The 16,511-nt window shown below is 41.3% G+C and overlaps 1 protein-coding gene across 3 annotated transcripts in view; it reads left to right on the plus strand.

Moving 5' to 3' along the window:
• The first annotated feature begins 10,618 nt into the window (after positions 1-10,618).
• Lpgat1 (lysophosphatidylglycerol acyltransferase 1) overlaps positions 10,619-16,511 on the plus strand; it is a 75,970-nt gene continuing 70,077 nt past the window's right edge. For 2 of the 3 annotated variants that reach the window (XM_076873119.1, XM_077105079.1), the window contains exons 1-3: positions 10,619-10,787; positions 11,026-11,235; positions 12,110-12,374. In XM_076873119.1, the coding sequence (XP_076729234.1) occupies positions 12,119-12,374 (256 nt within the window). In that variant the 5' untranslated portion in view covers positions 10,619-10,787; positions 11,026-11,235; positions 12,110-12,118. Of the gene's footprint in view, positions 10,788-11,016; positions 11,236-12,109; positions 12,375-16,511 lie in introns of those variants that run through there. The other variant, XM_076873121.1, reaches the window with a different exon arrangement.

Below are 16,511 nucleotides of genomic sequence, written 5' to 3' on the forward strand. Positions count from 1 at the left end.
TCTGCCAGCAGCTTCTAGTTGCCCCTGGAATAAAAGCCTTCCTGGTAGTTTGTGAGGCCCTACAGGGTGCTTAGCTACCTTTCCAGCTTCTCTCAGAGCTGGTATCCTCTGGGTTAACCACTCTGGGTATGCTGGCTCTACCTTAATTTCAAGAATTTACCTGTGTGTTTTTACTTTTTCACCATAGGCCTTGTCCTTCAGTTTCCTTTGGGGGATGTACTTTCTGCTCTCCTTCACTTAGTTAACTCAGGTTCATTCTTCGTATCTTAATTAATCCTCCCTTACTATGTCAGATCCCTCTGATACAAGCTCTTAGAATGTTCTGTTCCTTTCCTTCAGGACACTTATCAGAGTATGTCATTATAGGATTACTCATTAGTATTTAATGTATGCTTCTCCTACCAGGCTGTAAACTCGATAAGAACCATGTGTGTTTTTGTTTATCACTGTGGATTTAAATCCTAGAATGTGCCTGGCACATACAAGGGGCTCAATAAACATCCGCTTCAGTTCTACTGCTAATGCCATAGGCCAGACTTGAGACTTTGAAAGTATTTTCCTGCTTCTGTTTACCTTCCAAACTATGGTGTCTGCTACTGCCATGCCAATCTTTTAGATGTAAATTCTGTCAAAATTTCCACAACCATCGTGTTCCAAATTGATTTGCTGACCTACCCTTGTATATAATTAAAAACAGCAGCCACACATGATGTGGTAGGCCTATAATCCCAGTGACTTGGGAGGCTGAAGCAGGAGGATGACAAATTCAAGACCAGCCTTAGCAATCTGGTGAGACCCTGACTCAAAATAAAAAATAAAAAGGGCTGTGATATAGCTCTGTGGTATACTACCCCTGGGTTCAAATCTGCAGTATTGAAAAAAAAAAAAAAAAGCATACTTATTAAGAGTATAGTATGCACCAGTCCTGTGTATATTTAATATCTTTTGCTCCTCACTATCACCCTCTGAGACCTTCTCCCTTCTTTACAAGTGAGGAAACAAAGGCATAGAGAAATTAGATCACTAACATATTAAGGTCATAGGGTTAGTAAAAGGTGGAACTGGGATAATATCTGGATTATCCAGCTTCTGTTACTGTAGCCAATATCTGAGATAAATCAACTTAAAAAGAGAAAAATTTTATTTTGGCTCACAATTTTGGAGGTTTTAATCCATGACTGATCGGTTCTGCTGCATTGGGCCTGTGGCAGAATATCATGGCAGGAGTATGTGGTTGGCATAAAGCCATTCACCTCATGGTCAGGACACTTTAGAGAAGAAAAGAAAGGAGTTGGGGCCCCAATATCCCCTTCAAGGGCACACTCCCGGTGACAGGAAAACCTCCCACTAGTCCTCAAGGGCTCTCTATTAAAGGTTCCGCCACCTTCCCAAAACCCCACAGACTAGAGACCAAGGCTCGGACCCATGGTCATCTGGGGGACTCTTATTCAAATCATAACAGTTCCTGGTTGCATTTTTTTTTAAACTTTGAATTACATGTTTTATTTGTTCAAGTTAGTTTGTTCATGCATGACAGAAAAATCCAAAGAATAGTAATAATGGTTTAAGAAACTGACATAGAATTTACAGTCTCTCTCATGTTAAAGACTAGAGGAAAGCAGTCCAGGGTTATGTGTCCTGATCATCAGGCACTGGACATGTATTGTTTGCTCACCTTAGTTTACAACTTCCACTTTTAGGTCCAAAATGGCTACCTGAGATCCAGTTATCCTTACCCCTATTTAGTTTACAGAAAGGAGAAGATGTAAAGAATATCTTTAAAAGATACATTAGAGAAGTTGCAGCTGACACTTCTGTTTCTATCTCATCAGCAGGAACATAGTCATATGATCACCTTTGCGAAAGAGGTTTGGAAATGTCTTGGTTTTCATATGATATAGGCCTGAGGTTTTTTTTTTTTTTTTTTAATCCTCTTACCAGAAAGAAAGAAAGAATGGATATTGGGGGAAATAATCAGCATCTGCTAAACACACACATAGCAAGATCTACTTCTGACTTTCAAAATGCTCTACAATTGTGTTTCATTCTGCATAACCTAGTGTTCCACTTCTGGCTCTCTTTAAACCTTTGCCACAATGGGGCCAGTAACTTCTTTAGAACACCTCAGAAAAATAAAAACATTTTAAATTTTGATTTGTGTGTGGGGGGAAGGGTGATGGGGATTGAACATTTTTAGTTTTACTTTCCTTGTGTTCCTCCTTCCTGGGAAGGCTTCCTGTCAGCCAAGATAAATCCCACACACTCTTTACTGACCAGCTCACCCACTCCTTCTCCACTTCTTTTACTGTTCCAGTCTGCTTCCCTTTCTTTGAATTACAGTTGCAAACAATATCCACATAGCATAAGGGCATTTCATTATTGTCTAAAAGTCTCTATATTAGCTTTCTTTATCCCCAATAGAATGGGAGAAGCAACATCTGGGTCCATATTAAACATCTAATAAGTGCTTATTGATTAATATATAAAACAGCTTTATACATCTGTTGTTACACTTAATCCAGACTTTGGTTTTATTCAGATTTTGCCAAGGCAAGTTAGTTTACTTTTTTTTCGGGGGGGAGGGTTGGGTACTGGGATTGAACTCAGGGGCACTCGACCACTGAGCCACATCCCCAATACTATTTTGCATTTTTATTTAGAGACAGGGTCTCACTGAGTTGCTAAGCACCTTTCTTTTGTTGAGGATAGCTTTGAACTCGTGACCCGCCTGCCTCAGCCTCTAGAGCTGCTGGGATTACAGGCATGTGCCACTGTGCCTGGTGCAAGTTAGTTTATGTCTTATAAAGTTAGAGGGACTTCTTTAGTCCCTCTTCCATAAAAATACATTCATCTTACAAATATTTGGTGAGCATATGTCAAGAGCTCCCCCCTCCAGAAAAAACTTGTTCCAATTTCTGAATTGATATGATGTTGTTTGTTGAATTATAGTCTTTTTGAAACTCATGCACACACAAATCACCTGGGAGTTTTATTAGGATCCTAATTCAGGAGATCTGGGGTACAGAGTGAAATTCTGCATGTCCAAAACATCCCTGTTGACACTATGGTGGCAGGTGTGAAGAGCAAGACTGTAGAGAGCCTCAGATCGACTGCCTCAGATCACAGGAAGATGCTTTTTAAAGCCAGAGATCCTTGGATCAGAACCCTGAGAATGGGCCCCCAGAATCAGCATTTAACAAGTTCTTTCAGAAATTTACATGAACATAGAGTGGCAAAAGAGCCCCAGGTGAATCCTATGATTAGACATGTCTAAAAACATTGAAATAGATCATGTTGCTTTTTTTTTTTTTTTAAGATTGTTATTCGGTTCAGCATAACACAGAGCAGCTGAAACTACCAACAATTAATACAAGAATTAAATTATGTATAAATTTAACTTGAATGGTTCTAACCTTTGAAATTCCCATACTTAAAGAGGCCGCATTTTAGCCTCACTCTTTTGCCCACAGCTTTTTAAAATTCCTAGCACTAAAATAGGAACGGATCCAAGATCCCCCAGCTCTACTTGGGGGTTTCTCAAGGCTGGTTGCCAGTTGTTGATTTCAAATATTTTAGATTTCCACTTCAGTTTATGCTTTGAAGGCAAAATTTCAAAGAAACAAAGGTATGAAGAAATGAATCGTAAAATATTTCTTAAAGACATTTCAAGAGAAAACCACCTATAAAGAAATTCTCGTTCCTTCTTCTTCTTACTTCTTCGAAGCAATAATTGTCTACCTATTTCAGTTTGTGCATTTTTAATTTTTTCATTAGCATCAATAAGATCATGTGTGTGCAAAAGAACTTTGATGTCTGTAAAGCACTAGTGAAATGCAAGGTGGCATGGCTTTCAATGCACCAGAGTCTCAGCTAACAGGCTCAGTCCCCAAACTGATAAATTAACTTTAAACACACAATTAATGTAGGAGCAGAGTGAAAAGTTCTGCTCAGACCGCTTATGATTTATTCTACACTGCAGAAGGTTTGGATAAGCAATTTAACTCAGGAAAGTTAAGCCAGGTAAGGACAAATGATATTCTTTAAACAAAACATTAAACAACACTATCAGCCTAATGACTTATTAGCCTCTGATGTGCCAGATCACCAGGAGGCAGATTTAGCAAAGCAAAAGTGGGCAGGGTGTAGAGGGGAGCTGGACCTCTATAACCTTGCTAGGAGATTACATGGAGACCTAGAAGTAAGGTCACATTGGTTCACCAACCATTTGCCAGGACTGAGGACGTTCCTGGAATATGGGATTTTCAATGCTAAAAATATGAAAGTCCTGAGTAAATCAGAATCAGTGGGTCACCTTAAGACCACAGCAACTCAATTTCTGATCTAGTGTGTGGTGAGCAAGTCCCTTAACTTCTCCACACCCTACTTCCTCCACTCTTAAGTGGAATTATCCAGTGTTCCTTTTTTATTGAATTCCTCTCTCTTGTCAAACATCACTAAGTTCCACCACTCTAATACCAGAACAAAGATATCCCCAGTGATTTTTGTTTGTTTGTTTAATTTGTATGGAAACCCAGAAACACAGAGTACTGGAGAAATGAAGGTTTCCAGAAGTTAGGAGTGTGTTGTGAACACCAGGACTTGGAGTCACAAAAGAAAACTTGAGATGTGAGATTTACTGGTTTCTTTGGGGAGGAGTTGAGGCCAGAAGGTAGAGGGTATAATCTGGTTCAGAGCTAGTCAAGGTACTATTCTAGAAATTTCTGTGGGCAAAATCCAGGGAAATGCCAAGCTAGAATTCAGGTGACTATGAGGAAAGCAGTTTGGCTGGAAACTCAGAGGAACCAGGACCTTTTGAAGACCTAGCTTTCCCAAGGATGTAGAGAGGATGAAGAAAGATTTGTGTTTGAACAAGAGGATGGAGTGTGGAAGGTCAGAATTATTAGAAGAATGAAGCTACTGAGGGACCAGCAGATAAAGAAGTGAGATGGGAGAGTAGGAATTTGCTTGCAGTCTGAATGGAGATAGGTGAAACTGCTCCCAGAACTTCTCAAGTGTATTTAGGTTGTATACTGAGATCTCCTCAAACTTGAGATTCATAGTTGGAAGGTTGGTTGTAGCTACGCAGTACTACAAGAATGTAGAAGGAATGTGTACAAAGAAAACCATCTGTAAAGAAATTCTAAAGTAAATTGTGCGTGCTGTTCTCTTCTTTTCATTCTTTGTACTGGTGATTAAACACAGGGGCACTTCACTACTGAGCTACATCCACAGCCATTTTTATTTAATATTTTGAGACAGGGTCTCTCTTACTAAGTTTCTCAGGGCCTTGCTAATTTGCTGAGGCTTACCTATGAATCTGTGATCCTTCTGCCTGAGCTTCCAAGGTCGCTGGGATTATAGGCATGCACCACTGTGCCTGGCTGGATGTAGTGTTCTCTATAAATGCAATAGATAACTCAGGGAAAGGACTTGAGTCCTGGATGAGGAGACAGATTTTTCCTGGTAGTTAAATGATGGTCAGGGAGAACGATGGCATTGTAGGTAGGGGGACCATCAGAGTGAAGGTGTACTACTTTAAGAATAGAAAGGGCTGGTTGGGAAGTAATAAGAATGGAAAGAGAATATGACAATATTTTCCAGCCTCTCAACTTTATGGTGCTCACTGAAAATGGTAATAGTATGGGGTAAAGGAAGAAGCCAGCCAGCTGTCCAGCAGCACCAGCCTCTGCCACCTGAACCTAATTGAAGCATTTCAGTATGTATGGCTGTTGGTTAATAAACTCTTCTAGAATAATCAGTGAGGAATCAGGTGTAGAAGGCCCTAAAGTAAACCAGATTGATTCGGAAGAATGTAGAAAAACACTGTTAAAACAGGAAAACGCAATATTAAAAATGATCCTTTAAGAAAAAATTCTACAACCCTATTATCTAAGATGGATGGGAAGTAGTTGATAGCTTGAGACTAGAAGAAGGAAGATGTTTTAATAATAAAAAGGTACTATTATTTTATAAAGTTAGTGGTTAAACTGAGGTACTTCTAGCCATAGGTTGTTACCGAATAATCTATTTTCAAAGATCAAAGTAAATTTTAAAATGGAGTATTAGTAACATTATTTCTTCTGACCATGGTTTGAAAGATGATAATGATTTCACCATTCACTCTATCCTATTGTTAATTTTTGGGGGGGTACCATAGATTGAACTCAGGGGCACTCAACCACTGGGCCACATCTCCAGCTCTATTTTGTATTTTATTTAAAGACAGTCAAATCTTGGTGATTTGACTGTCTTTAAATAAAAATTACCTTGTCTAAACTATTTTAAAGTTATAAATCCAGTAGGTTCTATATTAAATGATTGCTGATACTAATAGAGAACATTCATACATATATTTCCCTTTTTTGTTTGAAGTTAAAGCTGACATTGGTGGCAAGGCCTAACTCTTTCAGGCTGCTGATTTTTTTTTTTTTAAAAGAGAGAGAGAGACAGAGAGAGAGAGAGAGAGAGAGAGAGACAGAGAGAGAGCGAGAGAGAGAGAGAGAGAGAGAGAGAATTTTTTAATATTTATTTTTTTAGTTTTCGGTGGACACAACATCTTTATTTTATTTTTATATGGTGCTGAGGATCGAACCCAGCGCCCCACAAATGCCAGGCAAGCGCTTGAGCCACATCCCCAGCCCAGGGATGCTGATTTTTAACTAACTACTCTTTTCTAGTGATGTGGGTCCTGTGCCAAGTCATTGCACATCTACAAAATGGTTGGTAGGGTTTCCCCTGGAGAGGAGATAGTTCATTGGAACTTCAGTGTAGAAACCAACACAGGTAAACAAAATGTTTTTTTTAATTGCCACTAGGAGAGGGGGAAAAAAATAAAGAGGGCCCAAGAGGATTTTTTGCCCTAGGGAACTCCTCTCTGGTTATAACCTAATTTGTTGCATATATGTGAACCAGATGGGTAGAATTAAATCTTCTAAGGTGTTATGGTTAGATTGTTTTCAAATGTCTGGAGACTCCAGGAAATGTGAGAAGTCCTATTGCTCTCTTGGAGGACTATCTCTGTAGGGCTTTCAAAACAGAAACTATCACACCTGTGACTACAGGGTGAGGTCTGTCTCCAATTTTTCCTATTGGTGGTATACATGAAAGCTCTGAAATTTTGGATTTCAGGTTTTGATAAAGGTTTAGGGAACAGGAACCTAATTGTCATTGAAGAGGGTCCTTGCTTTCTGCATATCTAACTTGAAAAACTGGCCGTCTAAATCTCCCTGTTACAGTCATCCATAGCATTTATGTATGTATGTATGTACGTATGTATGTATGTATGTATGTACCAGGGATTGAACCCAGGGGCACTCATTCACTACGACATATCCCCAGCACTTTTTATATTTTATTTTGAGACAGGGTCTTTCCAAGTTGCTTAGGGCCTTGTTAAATTGCTGAGGCTGGCTTTGAACTTTCAATCCTCCTGCCTCAGCCTCCTGAATCAGTGTTATTACGGGCATGTGCCACCATGCCTGGCTCTCCACAGCATTTATATATCCATCTGCCTGCAGTGCAGTGGGGGTAAGCAGGTTGCCTAAGTGGTTGAAGTGTGGTAGAGAACAAAAAAGGCAAGAGGAAGGTATTGTATATAAAGTGAAAGAATACAAAATGTATAACTAAAATGAACTGTGAAACCCAAGAAATAAATATAAGCATTATCTGAAATTGTTCCCAGAAGATGTTAGCACAGTTTTTCATGATTTGTAGGTGATGAATTATTTATTTATTTATTTATTGGTACTGAGGATTAAAACCAGGGTGTATATTACTGAGCTACACTTCTAGCCCTATTTTTTGTTTTGACACAGGGTCTCACTAAATTGCTGAGGCTGGACTCAAATTTGCAATCCTCCTGCCTCAGCCTCCTGGGTTACTGGGATTACAGGCCTGTGCCACTGCACCTGGTTGCCACATTATCTTAAAACTCAATGTGCTTATGTGGTCAGAAAGTTAAAGACAGACACACACACACACACACACACACACACACACATACACACCCTTGGCACAAAACTAGGGCATATCTGTACCTGGAACACGATGTGTTTTATTGAGCTTCAAGAAAATTCTAATGACAGGTTGGGGATAGAGCATGTGCTTAGCAGGTATGCAAGCCCTGGGTTCAATCCTTAACACCAGCCACCTGAAGTCTAATGAGGTTGGAGCTGGTCAATAGGAGAACACCTGCAATGACCAATGAGATGAGGGATTCCAGGTCCTTCCTATGAGGAGCTAGTGAAACGGTAGAATTTAGAAAAGAGTAGAAGGATGTTATAGCTCAGCTGTGCCCCCATAATTCATATGTTGAAGTCCTAACCTCTCCTTTTTCAGATTGTGACTCTTTGGAGATGGGGTCTTTAAAGAGGTAAGTAAGTTAAGATGCAGACATCAATGTGGGCCCTAATCCAATCTCAGTTGTCCTTATAAGAAGATATTTGGAGAGAGAAACTAAGAAGAGCAAGCAGACAGGTGCATGTACTGGGAGATGACCATGTGAACACCCAGTGAAAATGTGGCCACCTGCAAACCAAGAAGCAAACTTCAGAAGAAATCAAACCTGCCCACATCTTGACCTTTGATTTTGGTCTCCAGAACTGTGAGCAAATTAGTCTCTGTTTAGGCCCACTCAGCCTGGGGCAGCCCTAGATTAGTACAGATGAGAACAGATATGATCAAATGATTAAAATTATGAAGGGTCTAGAAAAGGATGTGATCATTTCAGGATAACTCTGGGTTGAGGTTTTTAAAGCAACCTGATTGTACTACCTACATGAGAATCATTTATGATACTTTTTAAAAAGCAAGCTTCTAGGCCCTCTGGATACAGAAGTGTTAAATTGCTGTGGTATGAGGCCTAAGAATCAAGGCTTTTCTTTGCTCTCTCTTTCTTTCTTTTTTGGTAAACATTCCAAGTGATTTTATTTTTTTTTTCCACACTAAAGCTTGAGACCCACTGCTTCAGGTCCTGCTGGACAGACCTCTTCTGGCTCTTTTCTGGGCTTGGCTGGCAGGTACTAATTTCATCTCATTAAGTGCTGGTGTATCTGGTGCTCAGGCAGATGTTCCACCTTCAGGAACCAGGCGTAAATCCCATTGTAGGTTATCTCTCTCCAGGTGTCAGCCAGTGTTTACTCAGCATGTGGGAAAGCTGAATGGGAAGGAAAGAATGGAATCTTTAAGGGAATTTACTCTTGCAAAGAAATACGTGCCTCACTAGGTACTAGGTTCCTTAAGAATATAATGACACCTTGTGAACAATAATCTAAAATACATATATTATTTGCTCATGATTTATTTAAAAGACAGAATACAAGGAATAGAATGGGCATATCTAGCTTTTCTATTGCTATACATCAGTTGAGCTTCTGTGGACAGTTTCCTGACTTGGGCTGTGCTTTTTTATGACCTATACAGCTAAAATATAATATTAGCGGGATGGGGTGTAGCTGATTGGTAGAGTGCTTGCCTAGTATGTGCAAGGGCCTGGCTTTAATCCCCAGTACTACACACACACACACACACACACACACACACACAAAATATAACATTAGTGAAATAGACAACACATGAATAAAAATAAACTAATAATAAATGAAAAGAATCTAATATTTTTTTTAAGACAGACTGTGCTTTGAGAAGACTGTACTTTAAGTCAAGAGTCCAAAACAACATAGTGAACAACATTTTCAAAACAAGCAGAATATATTGTACTTATTCAAATACAACAATGCTCTAGGGACATGGAAAAAGTGCCCTCCTATTTAAAATTGTGATGAAGGGGCATAAGATTTTTAAAGTTGGGTTTTTAAAACAAATTTAGGCAGATCATTTGAGTATGTTCAAGTGGACCAACCATTAGGCTATTTCTTTGTTTTCCTTCCGGTGGTTCAGTCTTTCAACCAGAAAGCCGCTACAGTACCTGCCAGTATTGTGTGTCCTGTCTAGGAGTTCCTATAGTCAGTTTTTTGAGGTTTTGTTCAATTCTAGGCACTTGGTTAAGTGCTTTTCCTTTCTTGACTAACCAAATTTCAGTCTCTCTGTGTAGATCACTGTATTCCCACTGAATTCCCTTTTATCTAGGGTGAGGGAGGATGGGAAATTGGAATTGTCATTAATGTTCCGGGTGCTTTCCAGAAACAAGAACTCTGGCGCTTAAAGGAATTGATTTTAAAACTCTAGACCTTAATACTCTGGGGAGGTTTAGTAGAAAAGCCAGGAGCACAACTGGGTTTCATTAGGAATGAAAAAAGGACATTCAGTCTTCAAGGAGACAGCTTCCCACTTTTGGGAAAGGCGCTCTAACAATGAAAAGCGGCGGTTTGGGCTGAAAGGGCTCTCAGTTTGGACCGAAGCACTCGCCGTGTGGTGTAAGGGTTGGTGTTCATTCCTAGACCTCTCAGAACCGCCCTCAGCTTGGGTTCTAGCTCGGCGAGGTCCTGGCCTAACGGCCAGGCAGCCCCGGGCCCAGACCCGTCGACGAGCAGGGTCGGGTCGCGGGCAGCGGCCGCCGCGCCTTCATTAGAGGGCGCTCTGGGGGCGGCTCCGCCGCAGTCCCGACTCCCGCCGCTTCCTCCCAGCGCCCCTCCCCGCCAGCCCCGGCGAACGCAGCTGGGCCCCGGGGAGCAAGTCTTGGAGTCGCCAGGGACTCGGCGCGAGCCGCGCTTCTGCCGGATCGGGGCCAGGCCGCGCCGCCGCCTCCTTCCGCCGGCCCCGCCGCCGGCCATGCATTCTTCCGGCTCCTCTTGCTCCCGCAGCCGGGGCCCGACTCCGGCTAGTCCGAGGTAACCTCCGGCTCGGCGGGTGCAGGCCCGGCGCGGTGGAGCCGGGCCCGGGAAGGCGCTGGGGGCGGGGACGGGGTGTCGTCGCGTGGCCCGGGGAGGAGGCGGCGGCGGCCTGAGGGACGAGGGCGCGGTAGGCCCGGGGGAGGAGGCGGGGGCGCGGGGCATCCGCCCGCCTCCCCGGGACCCGCCCCGGTGACAGGTCCGGCCTCTTGAGTCCCCGCCGTCCCTCTGTCCGCAGGCAGTCGCGAGGGGAGTAGGGCGCTCGCGCGCCCGCTCGCGCAGCGCCTCGGGCCGCCTCGGCAGCCGCCGCGTCCATGACCGCGACCTCTCCGCAGGGGACACCCGCCGCCGCCCCGTCCCGCGTCCCGGGCCGCGGGCCCCGGACCCCGCTCGCCCTAGCGCTCTGCCGCCGCTCGCCTCTCGCTGACTGCCGCCCGCTCCCGCCGAGGTGAGCCAGGAGCGCGGCCCGCGCCCGCCGCCCGACCCCTTCCTCCTCCGCGGAAACCGCTGCCGGTGCCCCGGCCAGCGCGCGGTGGCCGCCTCCTCGTCCCCGTTTCTTTCATCATCCCTCGCTTCCCGGTCCTCCGGTCGCAGATCTCATTCTCTTCATCCCTGGCCCCCTGCCTTTACCTCCCTCCGGCTTTTGCTCCCCTCCCCCTACTGCTTTCTCGTTTTTGCCTTATTAAGCCCCTCTTTCTCCTTTCACCTTTTATCTTCTCTTTTCTAGGCCCCTCTCCTTTTTTTCTTAAAAAAAAAAAAAAAAAAAAAAAAAGGAAAAAAAAAACCCCTATTGCTGCAAATGAGAATTTTGAGCGTAACTCTTGGCTGATGCGAGGGACCTTTTAAAGGGATGAATCAATGTGCAGGAATGGTGGTGGAGAGGACGCCTAGCTCCTCGCTCTCTGGGAAATCTGACCGAGAGGTGCCTGCTTCGGTCCTTTCACTCGTGTACCCTCAGTTGGGAGACACTGAGGGTGTCTGAAGCTAGCGGGTCTGTTTTTCTTCTTTAAAGTCTAGAAAGACGACCGCAGTGAGACGCGGTGCAGGGACCGCCTCCAATTAGGAGTGGGAATTGTATTATCATTTGCTAAATATATTATGACATGCCCCAAGTGCCCCGGTGAACCGCTCCCTTGACCTTGTGCGGTTCCTTCTCCCTCGCTCTCTGTCCCCCTCTGGAATTTGCCCGTGAGCTAGCTGAGGTACTGCACCCAGAAAGCTTAGACCCTAGCTTTTTCTTTTATTTTTGTGCTGGAGGCGATTCTTTGCTGGTGACTATTTAGTCCATTTTCCTTTTTAAATGAATTTTCCTTTCACCCCAGGAAGACAGAATGGACTCCAATGTGAGAATGGCTGCGTCTTTGGAAGAAGCTCCACGAAGGGGCTGGATCTTGGTGAAAGCCCTGATGAGATTTGCCTTCATGATCTTCAACAACCTGGTTGCTATTCCATCCTACGTCTGCTATGTAATTGTTCTGCAGCCCCTTCGAGTGCTGGACAGTAAGCGGTTCTGGTATATTGAAGGAACCATGTATAAATGGCTTTTAGGAATGGTGGCTTCCTGGGGATGGTTCGCTGGATATACAGGTAAGAATGTGAGCACTTTTGTTTAATGCATCTGAGAAAAAATCTATAATGTTATGCTTAAGTTAGTAGACATGACAGAATATTTGCTATGCTTGGGGTTGAAGATTCTTTTATGCTTACACTATTGAAAAATAAACGAAAAACAATCCTATTTGGTTTCTCTTAAATTCCTTAAATTTTTAATGTGATTGACATTCATTTGTTAAAACTGGGAGAGCTCTTGTAGAGAAACAGGAGTGCATTATGTAGGACTTGAGGGCTTATAAAGATGTTTAGCCCATAAACATTGGGAATTGAGAAAAGTGACGAACCAGATTTGTGCAAAGGCTGTTTAATAAGTTTTTTCATTTAATGTGATATTGAACTATGTTAATAACATTATAAGCCAAACAAAAATGGCTTTTTGTGTTTTTTTTTCCCTCTAGAATCTATGTATTGTCTCAGTGTTAAGTTTTAAAAATTAAGTTGTCTGTGTTAAGCTTGTTTCTCTCTTGAGTGCTTTTAAGTAGATTTCTATTTCTGCTTTGAAATTGCATTTTGGGGAGCAGTAATAACACTATTCTGAAGTGGACTGTCATAGAATTAAATGAGAAGTAGTGTTTATTTTCTTTTTATAAACCATATGTACTTTGAGAACTTAATGCTTCTGTGAAAATGCGATGTCCATTATTATACTTACTTGATTTTTTTTTTTCCTCCAAGAATTAAGATAATGAAGAACACATTGAGGTTTCTAGTGCTTGTCAGATGTGGAGGCTTTTTGTCACAGAAATGTTTAACTGGCTGGCAGTTTCCTTAACAATCATGCCACAGATGCTGGTGTCAGTAGTCTGCAGTTCAGAGCTTAGAACAGTGAAGTGGGTACCTACTCTCAAGGTTAAGCAGCATAGCAGTTCTCCATTTTTAAATTTGGTCTCCTTCTTTTCCTGCCAAGGCTGCATCTGCAGATTTTGTCCATACACAAGTGAGAAGGACTGACAGTACAGAGCTTTTATGAAGCCTGTGAGACTCTTGCTGTTGTCAGAATGTTCTCAGTTGCCCCAGATGAAGCCTTTTCTCCTTCCAGCAATGCCATTTATTACTCTGCAAGTACTGAAACCCCAGGGATAGGTGTTCATTGCTTCCTTGTCCTGTGAATTGTTGAGATTCCTGCTTTTTATATACAGTAGGTGAGCTTCAGGTTCACTTTTAGAATCAGAAGCAGTAGCAGTGGTAGAGGAAAAAAATGAAGTCAAATCTGTTATGCTGAATTTTTATCTGAATTTCATTACTGTCTTTGAATTACTTTGCTTGATATATTTGAGCTTTTCCAAATATATATTTCTTAAATATTTATTTTTTAGTTGTAGGTGGACACAACACCTTTATTTATTTATTTTTATTTTATAGAACAGCAAAATGCGTTATAATTCTTATTGCATATATAGAGCACAGTTTTTCATATCTCTGGTTGTATACATAGTATATTCACACCAATTTGTGTCTTCATACATGTACTTTGGATAATAATGATCATCACATTCAGCCATCATTAATTACCCTGTGCCCCCTCCCTACTCCTCCCACCCCTCTGCCCTATCTAGAGTTCATCTATTCCTCTCATGTTCCCTTTATTTTATTTTTATGTGGTGCTAAGGATTGAACCCAGTGCCCCACATATGCCAGGTGAGCGCTCTACCTCTGAGCCACAACCTCAGCCCCCCCAAATATATTTTGATACTAGTTATCTTTGTACTTAAGTATGCTCATTTTAAATGAGCTCATTAGCTTTTTACAGACAGATTCCAGAAGTTGTTTCTACTTTAAATGCAACAAAATTATTGAAATGTTTGGGCTTGTGTGTGATGTATTTATAAGTGAAAAAGGTGAAAAAAATTAATTTGTCATTGATTTTGAGATTATAAGAAATGTAGAGTTACTATTTGAAGTTAGTTATCCTTTGGCCATAGCACAGCTGCAGTGTATTTTTATTTTCTTGGGGGTATCACTCCCTTACTGATTATAGAACTACTGTGTGGTTTATTTTGTTACCTGCTTAGAAAGTGGTCTTGACACGATCTGCATCAGTGTCTTTGATGGATCTGCTCTTTTCTAGGCTACCTCATTTTGACAACTTGGTCAGTTTCTCATTTAAATATAGAATATTTTAGTGTGTATATTTTAAATGTTTTCCCCATATGTAAAATATTTGGTTTCAGAGAATCTGATCATAATAGAACACAGTCAGGTTCTCTAGTTCTGCACAGGTTACTGGGCTAGGGATGTAGCTCAGTGCTAGACTCATCTAGCATATGTGAGACTCTGGGTTCACTCACCAGCACAGCGAATAAATAAATAAACAAACTTCTGTTTGGGGTAACACAAAGTTTTTTTTTTTTTTTTTTTACCAGGGGTTGAACTCAGGGGCACTTAACCACTAAGCCACATCTCCAGCCCTTTTTCATTTTTTATTTTGAGACGGTCTTGCTGAGTTGCTTAGGGCCTTGATAAATTGCTGAGCTGACTTTGAACTTGTGATCCTCCTGCCTCAGCCTGCTGAGCTGCTGGGATTACAGGCGTGTGCCACTGCTCCCAGCTACAAAAATGTACTAAAGTTCTGTGATGTTGCCTCTTAATGTACAGCAGATGTCACAAAAATGAGTTCTTTGAATGCTGACATGCTTCTTGGATGATGAATGGTGAAGCCCAAGGACTTTAATGAATTTTCTTATATTTAGTTTACATTCTCAGAGCTGGAGAATTACTTGTGGGCATAGAAGGTGGAAAAAAGGATTTTCTGGTCTTTCTGCTTATTTCTGACATTGTCAGAGGAACACATTTATTGAAAGAACTCTGAAGACAATGAGTTTGTTCCTCCCTAGCTTGCTATTATTACAAGGTGGAGGTGATAAGTTAACATTTCTTTTAGTGGGAAGTGCTGTACAAGTATCTCATGTTGAGGAAAAGTTTTATACTGCCTTTATCCTAGTATTTTAAGGACAAAGTATTAAGTCTTAAGTATTTTATCCAAAAGACATACCAGTTTAACTAGTGATTCATTTCTACATGCTTTGTTTGGATCTGGGGTAAATCTGTGTACCCATTTTTCCAATTTAAGTGAAGGTTGGCAAATTTCAGAGATTTTGTGAAAAGCAAAATGTGTTTATTTATAGCAGTTTATTTTGACTTTCACTTATTTTAATAAAATTATTGTTGTCCAAGTACATTAAAGTCTCTGTACATGAAATAGTTAAAAAATATTCATGGGGCTGGGGTTATGGCTCAGTGGTAGAATGCTTGCGTTGCACGTGCAAGGCCCTGGGTTCAGTCCTCAGCACCACATAAAAATAAATAAATAAATAAAATAAAGTTATTAAAAAAACATTCATTGTAAGTGGGAGCTCCAGAATTTCTATATAGGATCAAGAGTCTTATGGGCCAATCTGATTGGCAGGGACTTGGGGTACCAGGAAACTTTCTGCTAAGCTGTTTTTGCTTAGCAAATGTTATTTCCCTTAGATTGGGTATTTACTTGGGGTGGCTTTAGGGAAAGCTGATGCATATGAGGTTTAGGTTCCTCACAGCTGCTATGGCTATATGTTCATCTTTGTGTGTTATTTGATTTGGTAGTATTCTACATTTTTTATTGGGATACAGATTTGTTATGTAAGCAAAATTAATTTTCAGGAATTATATCTGACCTTGAATTTCTAGAGAATGTTTTAAAAATGTATCTTCTAGAGCAGTATTTTTTAGCCTTTGGGTCATAAAACCAATATAGAATGTCAAGATGAACGTGTTTGGAAAGTGAAATTAAATATAGTTAAATAGAAAAGATAAGAAATGTGTATATCTGTGCTGAGTGTTGCCTCAGATTGTGTCTTGTTACAGTGTGTTTAGTCAACATTTGAAAGAGACTGTTGTAATGGAAAGAACACCGCAACTTGGAGTCAGCAGAATTAATCTACCTTTAACATTTCTACTCATTAGTGGGGGGTGACCAGCTGGATCTTTTTTATAACCCTAGAGCTTAATTTGTTGCCTGCTCCTCACAGAGTGTTCAATAAATGTCTCTCTCTCTCTCTCTCTCTTTTTTTTCATTTGTTTGTTTTTGTTTTTGTTATTTTTGGTGTGCTGGGGACCAAACCCAGGGCTTCA

This window comes from Callospermophilus lateralis, chromosome 13, assembly GCF_048772815.1.
Source record: "Callospermophilus lateralis isolate mCalLat2 chromosome 13, mCalLat2.hap1, whole genome shotgun sequence".
NCBI classification, from domain to species: Eukaryota; Metazoa; Chordata; class Mammalia; order Rodentia; family Sciuridae; genus Callospermophilus; species Callospermophilus lateralis.